The sequence below is a fragment of the Larimichthys crocea genome, chromosome VI, assembly GCF_000972845.2.
Source record: "Larimichthys crocea isolate SSNF chromosome VI, L_crocea_2.0, whole genome shotgun sequence".
Classification (NCBI taxonomy): Eukaryota; Metazoa; Chordata; class Actinopteri; family Sciaenidae; genus Larimichthys; species Larimichthys crocea.
This window is the reverse complement of record NC_040016.1, coordinates 322473-337238: the sequence shown is the minus strand read 5'-3', so window position 1 is coordinate 337238 and position 14766 is coordinate 322473. Positions and strand designations below refer to the sequence as shown.

The window sequence follows — 14766 nt, the reverse complement described above, 5'->3', positions numbered from 1 at the left end:
GTTTATCCTATATATGATAATTCACTTGAACTTGTTTTTGTATTTGTAGTTGAGCTCTACAGATATTTCTACCTGAATGGTCTGAAGCTGTGTGGATACAAAAGACGGACCTGAGATGGTGGCGCCCTCGTGTGGAAGGTGTTTCACTTGCACTTCTCAGATATACGACAGTGCCTAAAGGCAGCACGGTGCTTTCATGGTACTTTGCCTTTAAATCCAGATGAAAGGCTGTTGGCTGTTGGGTAATTTGGGTGAAAGTGGAGGAGGAGGAGCTACTGAATGGAGGACAGCTTTCTGTGACAGGATCCTGACAGGTACGATGCGACTCTTACACAGCTCAACATAAACATTAATTATAACGACAATTAATATAAGCTCACTTCATCTGAAGTAACTGATTATATAACCTACAATATCCGTGTTGTGTTCATGTTTGAGATTTTTTCTTCAGCACTTTGAAGGACTCATCATCATCAGGATACGTGTTTATGAAATGTTATGTCTATAATATAATAAATCCTCTGCACAGCTGAACCTTCAGGATCAAATATAAACATGTCTACTACAACTAAAACAGGAAACCAGCGATAGTCTGGTTTAAGGGAAGTCTTTTCCGCTCCGGTACTTTGACACACCTCCTGTTTGCTACTGACGACTTTTACATAATTGATGCAGCTTTAGCACAAAACTCAGGTTTCTGTAATGCACCTGTCTGTTTTGGCTTAAACTATCAAAGTTCAGCCTTTCAGTTCTCACCTCTAGATCCAGTTTTGTGGATTATGTATAGATACTGTAGATAGATAGATAGATAGATAGATAGATAGATAGATAGATAGATAGATAGATAGATAGATAGTACAAAGTGCTTTCTTGTGTTGCATCTGCAGTTATAAGCATTAAAAACACACATATACAGACAGGCATATTTACAAAAGGCATGGGGCAGATAGGTTTATAATAACTACAGTATAAATAGAATAAAATCTGAGGATGGAAGAACATATGGTAACCATGTAAGCATATACACATGAACTCTCTGTGCAGTAACTTTGTGCAAAAATGTGTAATCTTATTCAGATAAGAGTGCAAGTTGTGTGTCCATCATTCAAAATCAACTGTAGTCTCCATGTGTACACATATATATGATTATGATATGACTTATTGTATGTGAGCTGTGCACAAACCAACTGTAAAACATATTATTTTGTACAAAAACTGATATTAAATAGATTTACATGTAGATAGTGTTCATGTTAAATGGTTAAAATGAGTCATAACTTTTCAAGAAGTTTCTCCTTCTCTCTGTAAAACCGGCTTCCTGTTTAAAAGTCTTAATAACACACTGAAAATAACTCGCTATGACTTCATGTGGGTTATTTTTTCAGACAAAATTTCTCAAGAGTCATAGAAGACTGTTTTCACAATCTGAGTAGGACTAATGCTATGGCTGGGTTTTTCCCAACTTCTGTTTTAAATGCATCTCAGTACATCTGTTCTGGGACGCATGAAAAACATGGATGCCTGCAGTAAACTCATCTTTGTCTCTGAAATACAAAACAATCCACTCATCACTTTTTAAAAGAGACGAGAGGAGGAGGCTAGTAGTTTTTTTAGTGGTGCCCTTGGAGTAGTTAGAGGTTTGATACCTTGCTCCAGGGCACCTCAGCAGTGCCCAGGAGGTGAACTCTAACCTCTCCAGCTACAGTCCACACCATACTGTCACACATGCTGGACTTAAGCCACCCACCCTACAGGCTGACCTACTGCCAGCTGCAGCTTTATAAATAGCTTCATACAGGTATCTTGTCTTTCTTTATTAATTTAATATATTATTATATTATATCGATATTTGAAATGATTCGACCACCTCTATTAAACATTGGATAGCAAAATAATTAAAATAGAATTGCTGTCTTCAGATTTTTGAGACATTTTTTGAGAGGCAGCGAGTTCAAACAGTCGTTTATTGTCTGGATTTTTGCAGAGACGTCCTCTGCAACAAGAACAGTGCCTAACTGGAGCTTCAAATGTACTCTGAACAGTGAAGTATCTTATCACGCAATGAGTATAGTTTTGTATAAACCATGGTAATACAGTTTGCATTTCTTAGCTCTGTACTCCTTCATGCAGTGTAGCCAGCTGTGTGGTCGGTTGTTGGAGAGATACCTCTATGCTGCAGTGCTCTAATATTATTTCCACACAAGTTTCATGTTTAACTACACAAAATTCACTATTAACTTGCTAGGGTGCCACTGTGTAAGAAAAATGATCTGACTGACTCTAGCAGTTTCCCTCTGATTCCAGTCTTTGTGCTAAGCTAGGCTAAAGACAAAACTGATCATACTGTTGACAGTATTTATGTATTCATTTAATGGTTTGATTAATCTGCCTTTTAGCTCATCTGAACTGCACATCTTTATTCATTTGATCACTGGTCTATATTCAGTGACACTTACTGGTTTTGCTGGACTCACTGCTCTGAAGTTAGTAGCAGCCGGACCGATTGAGCAGTGGGTCAGCAATGCTGACTCAGCATCCACAATTCAGAAACTGATCTGATGGAAATAACAATTTCTGTTTGTGTGTTTTATTTTAAAAGGAGTGATGGAGCTGATAATAATATCAGGGGGTATTGTGGTCATCCCCATCCTCACATTCATCACCTCCGTCCTGTTCTGGCCTGGAGCGCTCATCAAGGCGTACAACTGGTAAGAGACCACACTCCACCACAGACACCAACGTTTTTCACATATATAGACCTGAAATACAACCACACACACACACAAAGCTGCTATGTCATGATAGACTTGAACCAGCAACCCCCAAGTTTCCAAGCCAAGTCCCTTCGGGCTCATACTACTGCTGTCCTAACAGACTTGTTAAACTGGTTTGGTGTTTGTTAACCAGTGTTTAAGATGATACTGGTTATACCACTACAATTCATTGCTGCTTGAAAAGCATCTATCCAACCATTTTCTGTAGCCACTTATCCTTATCAGGGTTTGGAGGCTGGAGCCAATCCCAGCTGACACTGGGCAAGAGGTTAGGGTACACCCTTACACACACACACAGCCTTTTTACAAACAATGTGAGAAAATGTACAAAATTTTCAAAAGATTTTCCACAACTACTGAACAGATTTGAAACATATTTACATTTATATTTGGTAATTTTTGCTGACGCTTGTATCCAAAGCGACTTAAAAGGGATACGATCAATTCAAAATTGCATTGAAAATTCTTTAAATAATTTTGTGACAGAATGGCTGCTTTGTGCTGTAATGTTACTGTCTCCAAAATATGCTTTTATTGTGAAGAAACAGGACTCTCTGTGTGGCCTTGCCTACTGGACTTTGTCTAAGCTTTAAAAAAAATCACAAAGGTCACTTAGCAGATTATTTCACTCACACACACTGTGCTGAGTCACTGTCATGTAATGGCCTGTTTGTTAGCGGCTCAATAATGAATAAAATGTTTTAAAACACCAAAACTTTACATGAGATAAGACAAGGATTTAATTTAGGTTGAATAATAACAACATGACTAACAAGAAGAAACAGAAACAAAACTTGAGCAGCACAAAAGTAGCACATGGTCTTCACGTGACTTTCACAAGTTCACAAGAGGTTAAGCAGCTATTGTGAAAGCCTGAATGCATACCTTATATGTATATTGGAGTTTTTCAGATATGACTTACTATGTGAATAGTGTGGATCAATATCTCTACTCAGGGAAACATATTGTATTTTTATCCAAAAACTAGCGAGTTGACAACTTTGCTAACGGCCCAACATCAAGCAGGTGCAACAACACAAATTATAGCAGCCATCTAATATTACTTACTAGTCCAACAGCAAGAAGCCCGGCTCAGCATCTGTCTTTCAGCCTTTTATTTCACCAAAGCTCTTACCAATGACTAAAAGTCAGTCCGAGATTTACTCTTGTCCGGCAGCTTCTTGCTCGCTCACTTTCTCATTTTCTCTTCTTAGCTTCCTATGTCCTCTCCCACTTCGATTTTTATATTTAGGCTGCTGAGCCCAGTTACATTGCCTGCTTGCCCAGCTCCTGTTCTGTCATGACACTGGCTCCGCTCCCCGTCAGCATTCACCTCTTCTTCCTTGTGGTACAAACACTAACTACTAGCTACAGTTGGCACCAGTTTATTTTACTGTCCATCAGGAACTCTGTAAATTTTCGAGAGTTGAGATGGAGGTGGTTAGTGTGGGCCATAACAATGAGCAGTGGATCCTCTGGGATGCTAGTGGGACTTAAATACAATTGTTGAACACATTAGGCAAACATATTCAGATGATATATGCACAGAATAACTACAAATGATTGCTTTGATCCTCCAGGTTCACGCGTCACAAGCTGGGACTGGTGGTCCGCTACTCTCACAGTGGAAGTTACCGCTTCTGTTATTCCACCCGGGGGACACCAGGGGGCACTACGCCATCACTTCTACTACTGCATGGCTTCTCTGCGAATAAGGACATGTGGCTACCTGTCATCAAGGTAACACAGATTAGTGGTGTGCAACACTGAATATTTTGGTATCGATCTGATACCAAGTAAATACGGGCCAGTATCGCCAATACCGATACCGATACTTTTCAATAAATAAGGTGGATGCGTCATTGAATTGCTAAATCTCAATTCATTTTCATGAATTCTTAAGTGTTTTTTGTGATGTTTCCTTTTGTATTATTAAATAGTTAAAACCAAGGACAGAATTAGGACAAAGTTGATAATTAAATAGAAAATGCGTTATTATCAATTTTTTTTTCAAAAAAATCATAAATAAAAAGTACTCGCAAACCAGTAAACAAATTAAAACAAACAAGTACTGTTAAGAAACTATAATGATGACAGTGACAATAGTCCCTGCCTTTCTGATACGTAGCCAAAATGGCGACCAGAAGTGTGAGAAGTGTGTACTTTTGACCGTCATGAGTGCACCAGGTAGTCACAGTACACTAATTTTTTCTGTAACTCATGCATGCACTTATGCATTCAAAATAGCAAGTGTAAGTATGGAAGTACACAAAACAGATCAATGTATACAATATATACAGCACACTCAGTATTTAGTCTCCATGCTGTCTGCTTTGAGTGCATCTTCATTTTGTTTTCAGTTGGGTGTCTTTGTTTTATCCTCCAGTACCTCCCCAGAAACCAGCATCTGGTGTGTGTGGACATGCCGGGGCACGAGGGGACGAGTCGCACCGGGGCAGAGGACTACAGCATCGAGGGCCAGGTTGCCCGAATCCACCAGGTCTGTATGAGTGGTGATGATAACACACTGTAATATAATACAGATTGAGGGACCCCCATTGGAGCAGAGACATAAACCTTTCCAGGTTTCTAACACCAGGTTTGGACAATAATGTCAACACAATATTGTCCTGATCATCAAGTCTGTCCTTGGCACCGGCTGCTCGCTCATACATATGAGAGCCTGAGAACAAGATGCTTCACTGTAAATGTGCATATGACAAATATCTAACTTAACCTTGCTTTGCAAATTGAGTGAACCCTGTGAGCCGGTCACCTTAGTTACTGTTGATATGTTGATAGTTACTTAAAGAAATTGTTCTGGGAAAAACACACATTGCTCAATCTCTAGTCTGTGTGTGATGTATGGAGCTGGAATTAGGGTGTGGTTAGCTTATCTTATCTTAGCATAAAGACTGGAAGTAAGTTGAAACTGCTAGCCTGTCCAAAGTTAAACAAATATCTTGTTTGTTTAGTTCGTACACAAACAGTAGTACAAATAGTTTGCAGTTTTAGGTGGAGTTACACATAGTTTGTGCAGCTTCCTAACGTTTTGGTATCATTGTGAGGTGGTTAGCTTTGGTACCAGTGTGCCACAACCAAAACCTGTGGTGGAGGAGGATCAATTGAATAACACCTCTCTGTATTTTTGTGTGCAGTTTGTGCAGAGTATCGGTCTGGATAAAAGACCCTTCCACGTGATTGGGACATCGATGGGTGGCAACGTTGCAGGGGTGTACGCTGCCCGCTACGCTGCCTACCTGTCTGGAGCCACCTTGATTTGCCCGGCAGGTAAACTCAGCTGACATCTGCTTTCCATGATGTTTCAGTTTTTACCTCCAGGATTCAAACCTGATACTGTTTCATGAAGCAGAATGACCCTCCTCCTCCCCTGTCCTCCAGGTCTTGTTTATCCTAAAGACTCTGAGTTCATCAGTCGTCTGAAGAAGCTGGAGAACAGTCCGCAGGAGGAGTCAATCCCTCTGATCCCCACCACCCTTCAGGAGCTGGAGGACATGCTGAGTCTCTGCCTCTGCAACTCGCTCAGCTTCCCCCGGCCGGTACAAAGCTGTGTCTAAAAAACAGATTAAGACATTTTAATGCTTCCCACAACTTCATTCCATTCCTCCATCAATACTTTAAGAATACTCATGGTGTGTTTGTGTGTTTGTCGTCAGGTCCTACGGGGTCTCCTCGCTAACAGGTTGCCCAACAATGGATTTTACAAAGAAGGTCAGTGTTCTTATATCCATCACAACACTGCCGTTCTCTTTTTCTGTGATGTCCTTTCATTCACAGTCACTACTTTAATAACTGCTCTGCTTGTGCTTTGTTGATGTAATTAGTTTTAGAACAAGGATCACAAACCTTCATTAATTTGTGTTGTGTTGTGTTGTTCAGTGTTCATGGAGATTGCTGGAGAGAAGTCTCGTCACTCACTGCAGGAAAACCTGCATCTGATCACATCACCTGTGCAGGTCATCTGGGGGCAGGAAGACCAGGTACGAATTAATCACACAGACGGTCATTAAAAATCTCGAAAAGACACAACAACATACTGATGTTTAAGACAAATTTACTGAGTACAGCAACAATTATTTGACATTGCATGTTTCAGGTAACACTCAACATGTGACCACCATGCTCCATGTAACCTGGTTCAAACCAGAAGGAAGTGATGGAAGGATATATTAGATAAGATAATTTACTTTAGTAAAAGTAGAAATACTAAAATGTACAAATACTCCCATTACGAATAAAAGTCCTTCATTCCTAATTTTACTTCAGTAAAATTATTGGCAAGAAAAAATAAGATAAAAAAACAAAAGTATTCCCTATACAGAATTATCATTTATACATTAACATGTGAGAAGGACCCAAATGTTATAGTTCTGTAAGGTAAACAACTATAACTGTGAAATATATAAATGTAGTGGAGTAAACATACAGTATTTTCCTTTGAAATGTTGTGAAGTAAAAGTATCTCACATTCATACGTAAGTACAGTACCTGAAAAAAATGTAGTTAGCTACTTTCCCCCACTGTCCAGGTTTGGATCCTCAGCCTAACCGTCCCACCATCATGACCTCAACCTTGTGTTACCATTTAACGTGTTTGCACGCTAACAAAACTAAACACTCAACAACTTAAGATAAATTAAAAATATTAACCTGATTATGACTTGAGGCTGAAAAAAAGCATCACCAGAGTTATTACACTTCGTCATGGCAGTGGACAAATATCGCCATAGGCCATCCATAATTATTGACACATTTCACTCAAAACAACAAATGTGAACCTCTTGGTGATGCTATAGGATCAACAAAGTCTTCAGGATTTATCTCTGAGGAATGGGAATCTCTGTACACAAGTTTTGTTATAATATTTTGATATTGCCACAGCAGTGTCTGCCAACAAGCCTCTAATAAAACTGTTTACTCTCTCAGGTGGTGGACGTGTCGGGGTCTACGGTGCTGCAGGCGGCACTGCCAAACTGTCAGGTGGAGCTGTTGGACAACTGTGGTCACTCTGTGGTGCTGGAGCGACCCAGAAAGGCTGCACAGCTGATCGTGGACTTCCTGTCTGTGCAGACAGGCAACGGTGAAAATAAGAAACTTTCCTGAAGAAAACTTTTGAACCATGACAACAGGCTCTCAGATATTCCTGAAGTTTTTACATGTTCAGTTTGCAGCATGCAGGAGGCGGCAGTCTCTGTTTTAAATGTTAATGCTGATTTAAAAATATTCCATATTTTGCACATTTCACTGTATTTCAGTCTCATGTTTCATGTAAAGTCTCCTGCTGCATATTTAACCTTATAAAAGCACAATCATTCAGAATTAAAAATGTACTGTAAGCGAGTTCCGATTCATTAAAAGTTTAATAATTGAGCTGATCTAATGAATGAATTCAACTGTACAAAGATTGTCTATAAACTAAAGGAATGTATCATCTGAAGAAAATTGTAATTATTTTATTGATTGATTGATTGAGTATTGTGTTCTTACCTGTAGTAATATCCCCACGAACACTAGGCGGTGAAACATTATACCAAAGAGTAGATAATATATTGAAGAATACCACACCTCCAGAAGAAATGATACAGAAGTGTGTAATTTGGTCCAATAAACCAAATATTATGTTAAATTCTGAATGACCTATTATTACTTACTTACTTATTTTCTTTTATTATTTTAAGATGAATAAAAATAAAAATTCAATTTTGATAGAAAGACGGTTGTAGTGTACAATTTTCACATACAGTTTGGATAAAATAAAAACAATATGTGTCATGATATATGTTATTATGTTATGTATTCAGTCATATATACAGTATTTATCATTTAATAGGTTTGTGTGTACATACAGAGGATAGTATTATTATTTAGGGTGACATACAGTGTGTGCATGTCCACTTTTTATTCATAATATTTAAAATAAGTGTATAGAGACATAATGTATGCTTTTATTAAAAGATATATCTATTATTACTTTTTACTTTTATACTGCCAGGAAAAGAAAACAAATGAGATGTTAGGTAGGATGAAGGTACAATAAGCTTATAATATGTCATAATTATGAGATAAGAATAGATTCTTTTGACCTATATTTCCCATTGCTAACTTTTAATTTAAGTATCATATTTCTGGTGGTAATGTATGATAATGTATTTTCAAAAGTCCTGCCACATTTTAGTCTGACTTCTGTTTTTTGTCTTTAAGAACTTTGTTTATTTTCTTAGACTCAAATGTTTTCATCATTACAAATTTCAATTTACATGACACAAACAAACTGGGTCTACCCTCTGCTGTGATTCCTGTATATTTGATGTGACAGAGTGATCCATCTTACCGTGTAACACCTCTTTGACATACGTAGCTGTGAAGACCGCGCATGCGCAGACCTGTGATCAAGCTGCGCACTGGTTCAAAGTTTGCACGGTCGCAGTGTTGTTCATAACACGCCGTCAACTCTCCACGTTGCTGCAGTTGGTGAGTAAAAAGCTGAAGTCTGACTTTGTTTTTCATATTTCAACAACAACAAACAGCAGCTTGACTGTCAGTGTAGCAGCCACGAGTCAGCTCAGCTTTAGTTGTTCAGCTGAGGGACTGATTGACCTCCTGTTAGCTGGTGTTAGCTTCAGGCTGTGCAGACATGCACAGTGTCTTATTTCTCTGAGTCTGTGAGACATGTAGATCCTCTAACTGTTTAATTAATATTACATTTTAGATATTCAGCCGCTATCTTGCAAGCTACGTTTATTATTTATGTGTACAAACAGGATTTAGACATTAAAATAAATCATTTAAATCATTATTATTTCAATTATTAAGAATATATTTTAGCTATTTGCTGTAAATTATGAACTTTTTTATGAACTTATATTATTTTTTCTTGATCTGTTTCGTGTAAACACAGCCTCACCAGTGTCACGTGGGTTTGGGGCCTCTTCCAGAGGAGGGGTCCACCACACTGGACAAATTACCACTTCTCATTGGCACCTACATGGAGAGATTTAGACTCACTCCACAGTTAACCTGTTGATTTCACGTCTTTGGACTGTGCTATGTTACACTTCATGAATCTCCCGTGTCAAAATGAGGACAGACTGCAGCACTAAGACAAGTTGCGGAGCTTTTGGGAACCATTTCATAAGTTTTCTTCTTTTCTCTGTTTCTTGGTGTACTTTCATGAACAAAGTTAATACAAAAAAATAATAACAACTAGAGTAGACTCATCACGTATATATGGAGACCTTCATACACATCTTTTACAGGCTTGTGCAAATTGAATCCTGTTTTTTATGAAATAATTACAATGCATCAACATCATAACAACAGACCCGCTATCACAATTTACTTGACTGAACCATGTGATACACACTCTAGACGAGCACTAAACCATCATATTATATGTTGTCTGATATGTTTTTCACAGAACATAATGCCGGATATATTCTATTAATGATGTTCACGCACAAAAACAGACCTAACAAACAGACACGCATAGTTTAAAATCACATGACTTGATGTCTCTTTGTCTGTGTAACCTTCAGTGGTTTGAAATCAGCTGATCGACCTGCTGCCCCTTACCTGTTGGAGTCCGAGTCGCTGATGCTTTAGTAGAATGAGACACGCCGACAAGAAGGACGAACTTCCAGTTTACCAACGGGTCGTGTCGAAGAACGCTTCACCGTACCACTACATGAAGGTCTGCCTGTAAGTCACCATGGCAAAAAAAATACTGTTTATTCAGCACAAGAGTGGGGTGATAATTTATATAAGTATCTTTATGTATAATTCTTTTTTCTAGTCGTTGCTCCTTGAAGTCTAATTTAAACGTTTTTTATCTCGATGTTGTGGTTCTTCTCCCTAAACAGATGGTATACATGTGTGTCTGTGTATGACAGTAATACTGCAATAACTTCATCCCACGTTATATATTTCTGTGTGTGTTTAGTGTGTTGGAAGATGCATCTACCAGACTGAGCGCAGTTGAACTGAAGCAGTTCATCATCACAGGTCTAAAGAGTCTGTACGGAGAGGTGAGATCAGGGTCGACTGTTCGATTCCCACCACAGCTGAACACACTGTGGTGTTAAAAATAGCAGATATTCCTCCCCTCAACTTTTCTTCAACTTATTTGGTGGTGAATTTCTTATCTTTGGAGATTGGAGACAAAACTTAGCAACAACAGGAAATCATGAGTGATGATGATGATGATGATGACATTTTCACTATTTTGTACAATTTTATAGACAAAATGATCAGAAGATTGGATTAAATAATTAAGGTTGTTTTTGTGATTTAAGAGGTTATGGTTTTGTTTTGTGTTAGAAGGAAACGTAGAGATAACGTTCTTTGTTTCCATCCGTTTGTGTATCTACGTGCTTCAGGTGGGAGCAGCGCTGACCTTTGACCTGCTGAAATATGATGAAGACACCCTCACTGCTTTTCTGCGTGTTGGCAGCAGGTGAGGTCAATAAAAAAACCTTCTCCTAAACTAGATGTTTTTTTTGTTTTTTGTTTTTAAAATGTGTCTCTGTGTGTTTTCAGGGGATTGGTGAAGCTGTGGAGCTCCCTGACACTGCTGGGCTTTTACCAGAACCAGGCCTGTGCCTTCAGAGTGCTGCAGGTTAGACATCAGCTCAGTGTCCAGAGCTAGCCAGAGTGCCTGGGATTCACGTCCAGATACAGTGCTGCTCAAAAGTTTGTGAAACCCTACAGCGATTGTCAGATTTAAATTGTAAAAGAAATACTAAAATAACCTTATTAAATGTTATAGAAGTTATACTCCAATTCACAATACTGACATTCTAAATAATGGACTCAAACTAAAGAAAATGGTTATACTGTGATTCTTCTTTTTTTAAAAAGGGGGTTGATTTAAGAAAACACAAAATCAGATTTCATGGGTGCAAAAGTATGTGAACCCCTTCAGTTAATCTGATGTTGCATCTCCTAACCTCAACCAAACGGTTTCTATAGTGACTCATCAGTCTCTCACATCTTTGGAGGATATTTGCCATTACCAATGTTCTTGTGTCTCTTGCTGATATTTAAGAAGGTCATCCACTTCTAGGCAGAGTTGTAGTATTTTTCAGTGCTTTCCATTTGTAGATGATCTGCCTCACGTTGGAAGGATGAAGCTCAAATCTTTTTGAGACGACTTCATAAGTACCCCCAGACAAATGTGCTGTAACCACCCTCTTCCTGAGGTCCTCTGAGATCTTGCTTTCTCTCTGCATGATTGACCTGTATGGGTTCACCCGGGTAAGACTAAAGTGAATTTCCAGCCCTAAACATCGATGATGCTATTGGTCCATTTCAGTGGTTAATTTAGCCACCAGTTTGTCCCACCAGATTCTACTTAACTGCTTGTTTTAACCAGTGCAGCTCAGGGTTCACAACCTTTTGCACCTACATAAGTTGACCAAAAACTCTTTTTAATTTAGTCTTGACTACACAATTGATTTTTTTTAAGTATATTAAATTGATAAACCTGCACCTGTTATTTAATATAAAAAAAAAGAATGGTTTGATCAAATAGGGAAATCTGGGAGAAACAATAGAACTCCAAAATGCTCAAGAGGTTCACAAACGTTTGAACAGCACTGTATATGTGGCTAATGTATATGTGATCAAGTTTATATTTTATGGTTTAAAAGGTCAGTATTCTCTCTGAAATGTGAAGTGAAGGTTTAAAGTAGCTGAAAGTAGCCGAACCTCTAAATTCCCTTTTAAATTGTACTGAAGTACTGTACATGTCGTAAAAGTACTTTGTTGGATTACACTGCTGCTCTCTGCTAGACCAAACATTCTGTACTATCAAGTTATCTATGAGATTGATACTGCAGCTTTTGCTGTTTTCCTTGCTGATCGAAACATGTCATGTTTAGCTAAATTTGCTGTCTAGAAGTCACAAACATCGACTCGTGTTTGAATGCTGCCCAAATTCCCGGTGACAATGTGTTACCCTGCGGATCCCGCTTAGTTGACGTGTTTGCTATTTTATGTTTTATTGCAAGTTTTTACCTTTTGTTAGTGCTTATGTTTGTAATATTTCTATTTCTTTAGTGACATTGTGGGGAGCTTCTTTGTCTCACTCAGTACTAATTGCTACTATATTAATAAGTACAGCACCCTGTGCTGGAAAACTAAAGCAATTACTGCAATTTATACTAATTTAACATAAACTATTTTCACACCAGAAGCATCAGCACATATACCGATATATCTGCTGACCAATAAATCTGTTGGTGAGTTTTTCTGTGTATTTGTGTTGAATGTACAAACTATGAAAAGACAATGATCTTTCTCTTGTGTTCAGGTGTCTCCGTTCCTGCTTGCGCTGACAGGAAATAGTCGTGAGCTGCAGCTGGACTGAAAGAAGAAGAAGAGAAGGAGCGTTATTTTCTTCAGGATGAGTTTCACGTGGAGCAGTATCTTTAACAAACCTCGGCTGTGCCTCTCATCCATCACAGCAGCTCTTCCCTCCTGCCGGCCGCTCCACATTGGCCAGCGAGCCTCCCTGACTAAAGCGTTCTCCTCCCGTGACGTGGAGCTGTTCGCCGAGCTCACGGGTGACACCAACCCCCTCCACCTGGACCCGACCTACGCCAAAACTACTTCTTTTGAGATGCCCATCGTCCACGGCGTCCTCATCAACGGCCTGATCTCTGCCGTGCTCGGCACCAAGATGCCCGGCCGCGGCTGCATCTTCCTGTACCAGGAGATCCGCTTCCCGGCACCGCTCTACATCGGCGAGGAGGTGCTGGCCGAAGCAGAGGTCCGCAAGATCAAGATGTCATTTGCCTTCATTGCAGTGACGTGCTCTGTCAAGGACAAGGTGGTGATGGAGGGCGAGGTGATGGTGATGATGCCTGAGGAGCAGCAGTAGAAGACGTAAGAGGACGGCGTTGTGACAGTTGTAGTGATTAAAAACGGCCGCTGCAGCACACAGTGTGGCGCTCAGCTGAGTCTCTCAGGATAAATTAGTTCCAGATAATTTGGTTTGTTTGCTGTTATTTTGTTAAGAGGTGCGTTTGGACAGAGTGGTGTCACACTTTATGACTTATTGCTTAGTGTGTTGAATTTGTAAGATCTGCTCTGTATTTTATTTGTGTGGAATAAAAATGTTAAACGCTGATTTATTTTTTCTCTCTTTGAATTAAATCACATACACTCACATCTTGTCAGAGTCTAAGTTCAGTAGTGTTTTTCAGTCCACTTAGGTTACATTGCCTCTGTCTACAGAGATGTACTTGAAGGGGCCTAATTAGTTTGACCACCTGTAAAATTATTATTTAACTATTGTCACACTGGTTTTTGGTGGTCTTGAATGATCCTGAAATCATTATCAGGACAGAGTAGGTCGTCCACTAATCAGATGAGCGATGATTCAATTCCTAGCTCATCCAGCCTGCATGTCAAGGGGCAAAATACTGAACCCCAAATTGCTCCCCAAGCTTGTGCCATCTGTTTGAATGTGTGTGGATGCAATTAAATCCTCAACTTATAGAAGTAGGCATTTTGCATGGCAGCCAATACTGTGTGAAATTAATTTAAAAAGATGAATAAAGTTGTGTAGTGTAAAGCAACTTGAGTGGTCAGAAGATTAGAAAGGCAAGTCCATTTACCTCTGATGGGGGGAAAAAGTGTCTGCAGGACAGTTTGAAGCTGGAGAACAGTGAGCATGTGACAATCTATCCATACATTTTCTGTAACCCAAAGAGGCTGGAGTGTATCCCAGCTGGGCCTGGGTAAGTGGACGAAATCTACATAATTTTAAGCCTTAATATAATTTGAACAGAGTTCTATAAAAATTCACCCTCGGTACAGTTGCCATGAACCATGAAAATTAACTATAGAGACCAAAACTGTTTTGTACCAGGTTGTAAACCTGTTTATTTCTGCAGTGAAGTTGGACATTTTAACATGGGGACTTATGGAGACTGACTCATTCTGAAGCCTCAAGTGGATGTTTGAGGAAC

The 14766-nt window shown here is 39.2% G+C and overlaps 3 protein-coding genes across 3 annotated transcripts; all 3 read left to right on the top strand.

Annotated features, from left to right (window-relative positions):
- The first annotated feature begins 204 nt into the window (after positions 1–204).
- On the top strand, positions 205–8506 carry LOC104940345 (abhydrolase domain containing 6, acylglycerol lipase). The gene is made up of 9 exons (XM_010756933.3): positions 205–314; positions 2600–2708; positions 4355–4514; positions 5161–5274; positions 5933–6065; positions 6177–6334; positions 6452–6506; positions 6675–6775; positions 7721–8506. Exons 1-9 carry the CDS (start codon positions 221–223, stop codon positions 7895–7897), a joined length of 1101 nt encoding a protein of 366 aa, XP_010755235.2. The 5' UTR covers positions 205–220; the 3' UTR covers positions 7898–8506.
- A 633-nt stretch (positions 8507–9139) lies between these two features.
- rpp14 (ribonuclease P/MRP 14 subunit) lies at positions 9140–13242 on the top strand. Its single transcript, XM_010756965.3, has 6 exons — positions 9140–9265; positions 10330–10492; positions 10734–10818; positions 11170–11246; positions 11330–11408; positions 13104–13242. Exons 2-6 carry the CDS (start codon positions 10401–10403, stop codon positions 13158–13160), a joined length of 390 nt encoding a protein of 129 aa, XP_010755267.1. The 5' UTR covers positions 9140–9265; positions 10330–10400; the 3' UTR covers positions 13161–13242.
- Positions 13168–13922, top strand: LOC113743987 (hydroxyacyl-thioester dehydratase type 2, mitochondrial). Its single transcript, XM_027279884.1, has one exon. It carries the CDS (start codon positions 13197–13199, stop codon positions 13671–13673), a length of 477 nt encoding a protein of 158 aa, XP_027135685.1. The 5' UTR covers positions 13168–13196; the 3' UTR covers positions 13674–13922.
- Positions 13923–14766: the final 844 nt, after the last annotated feature.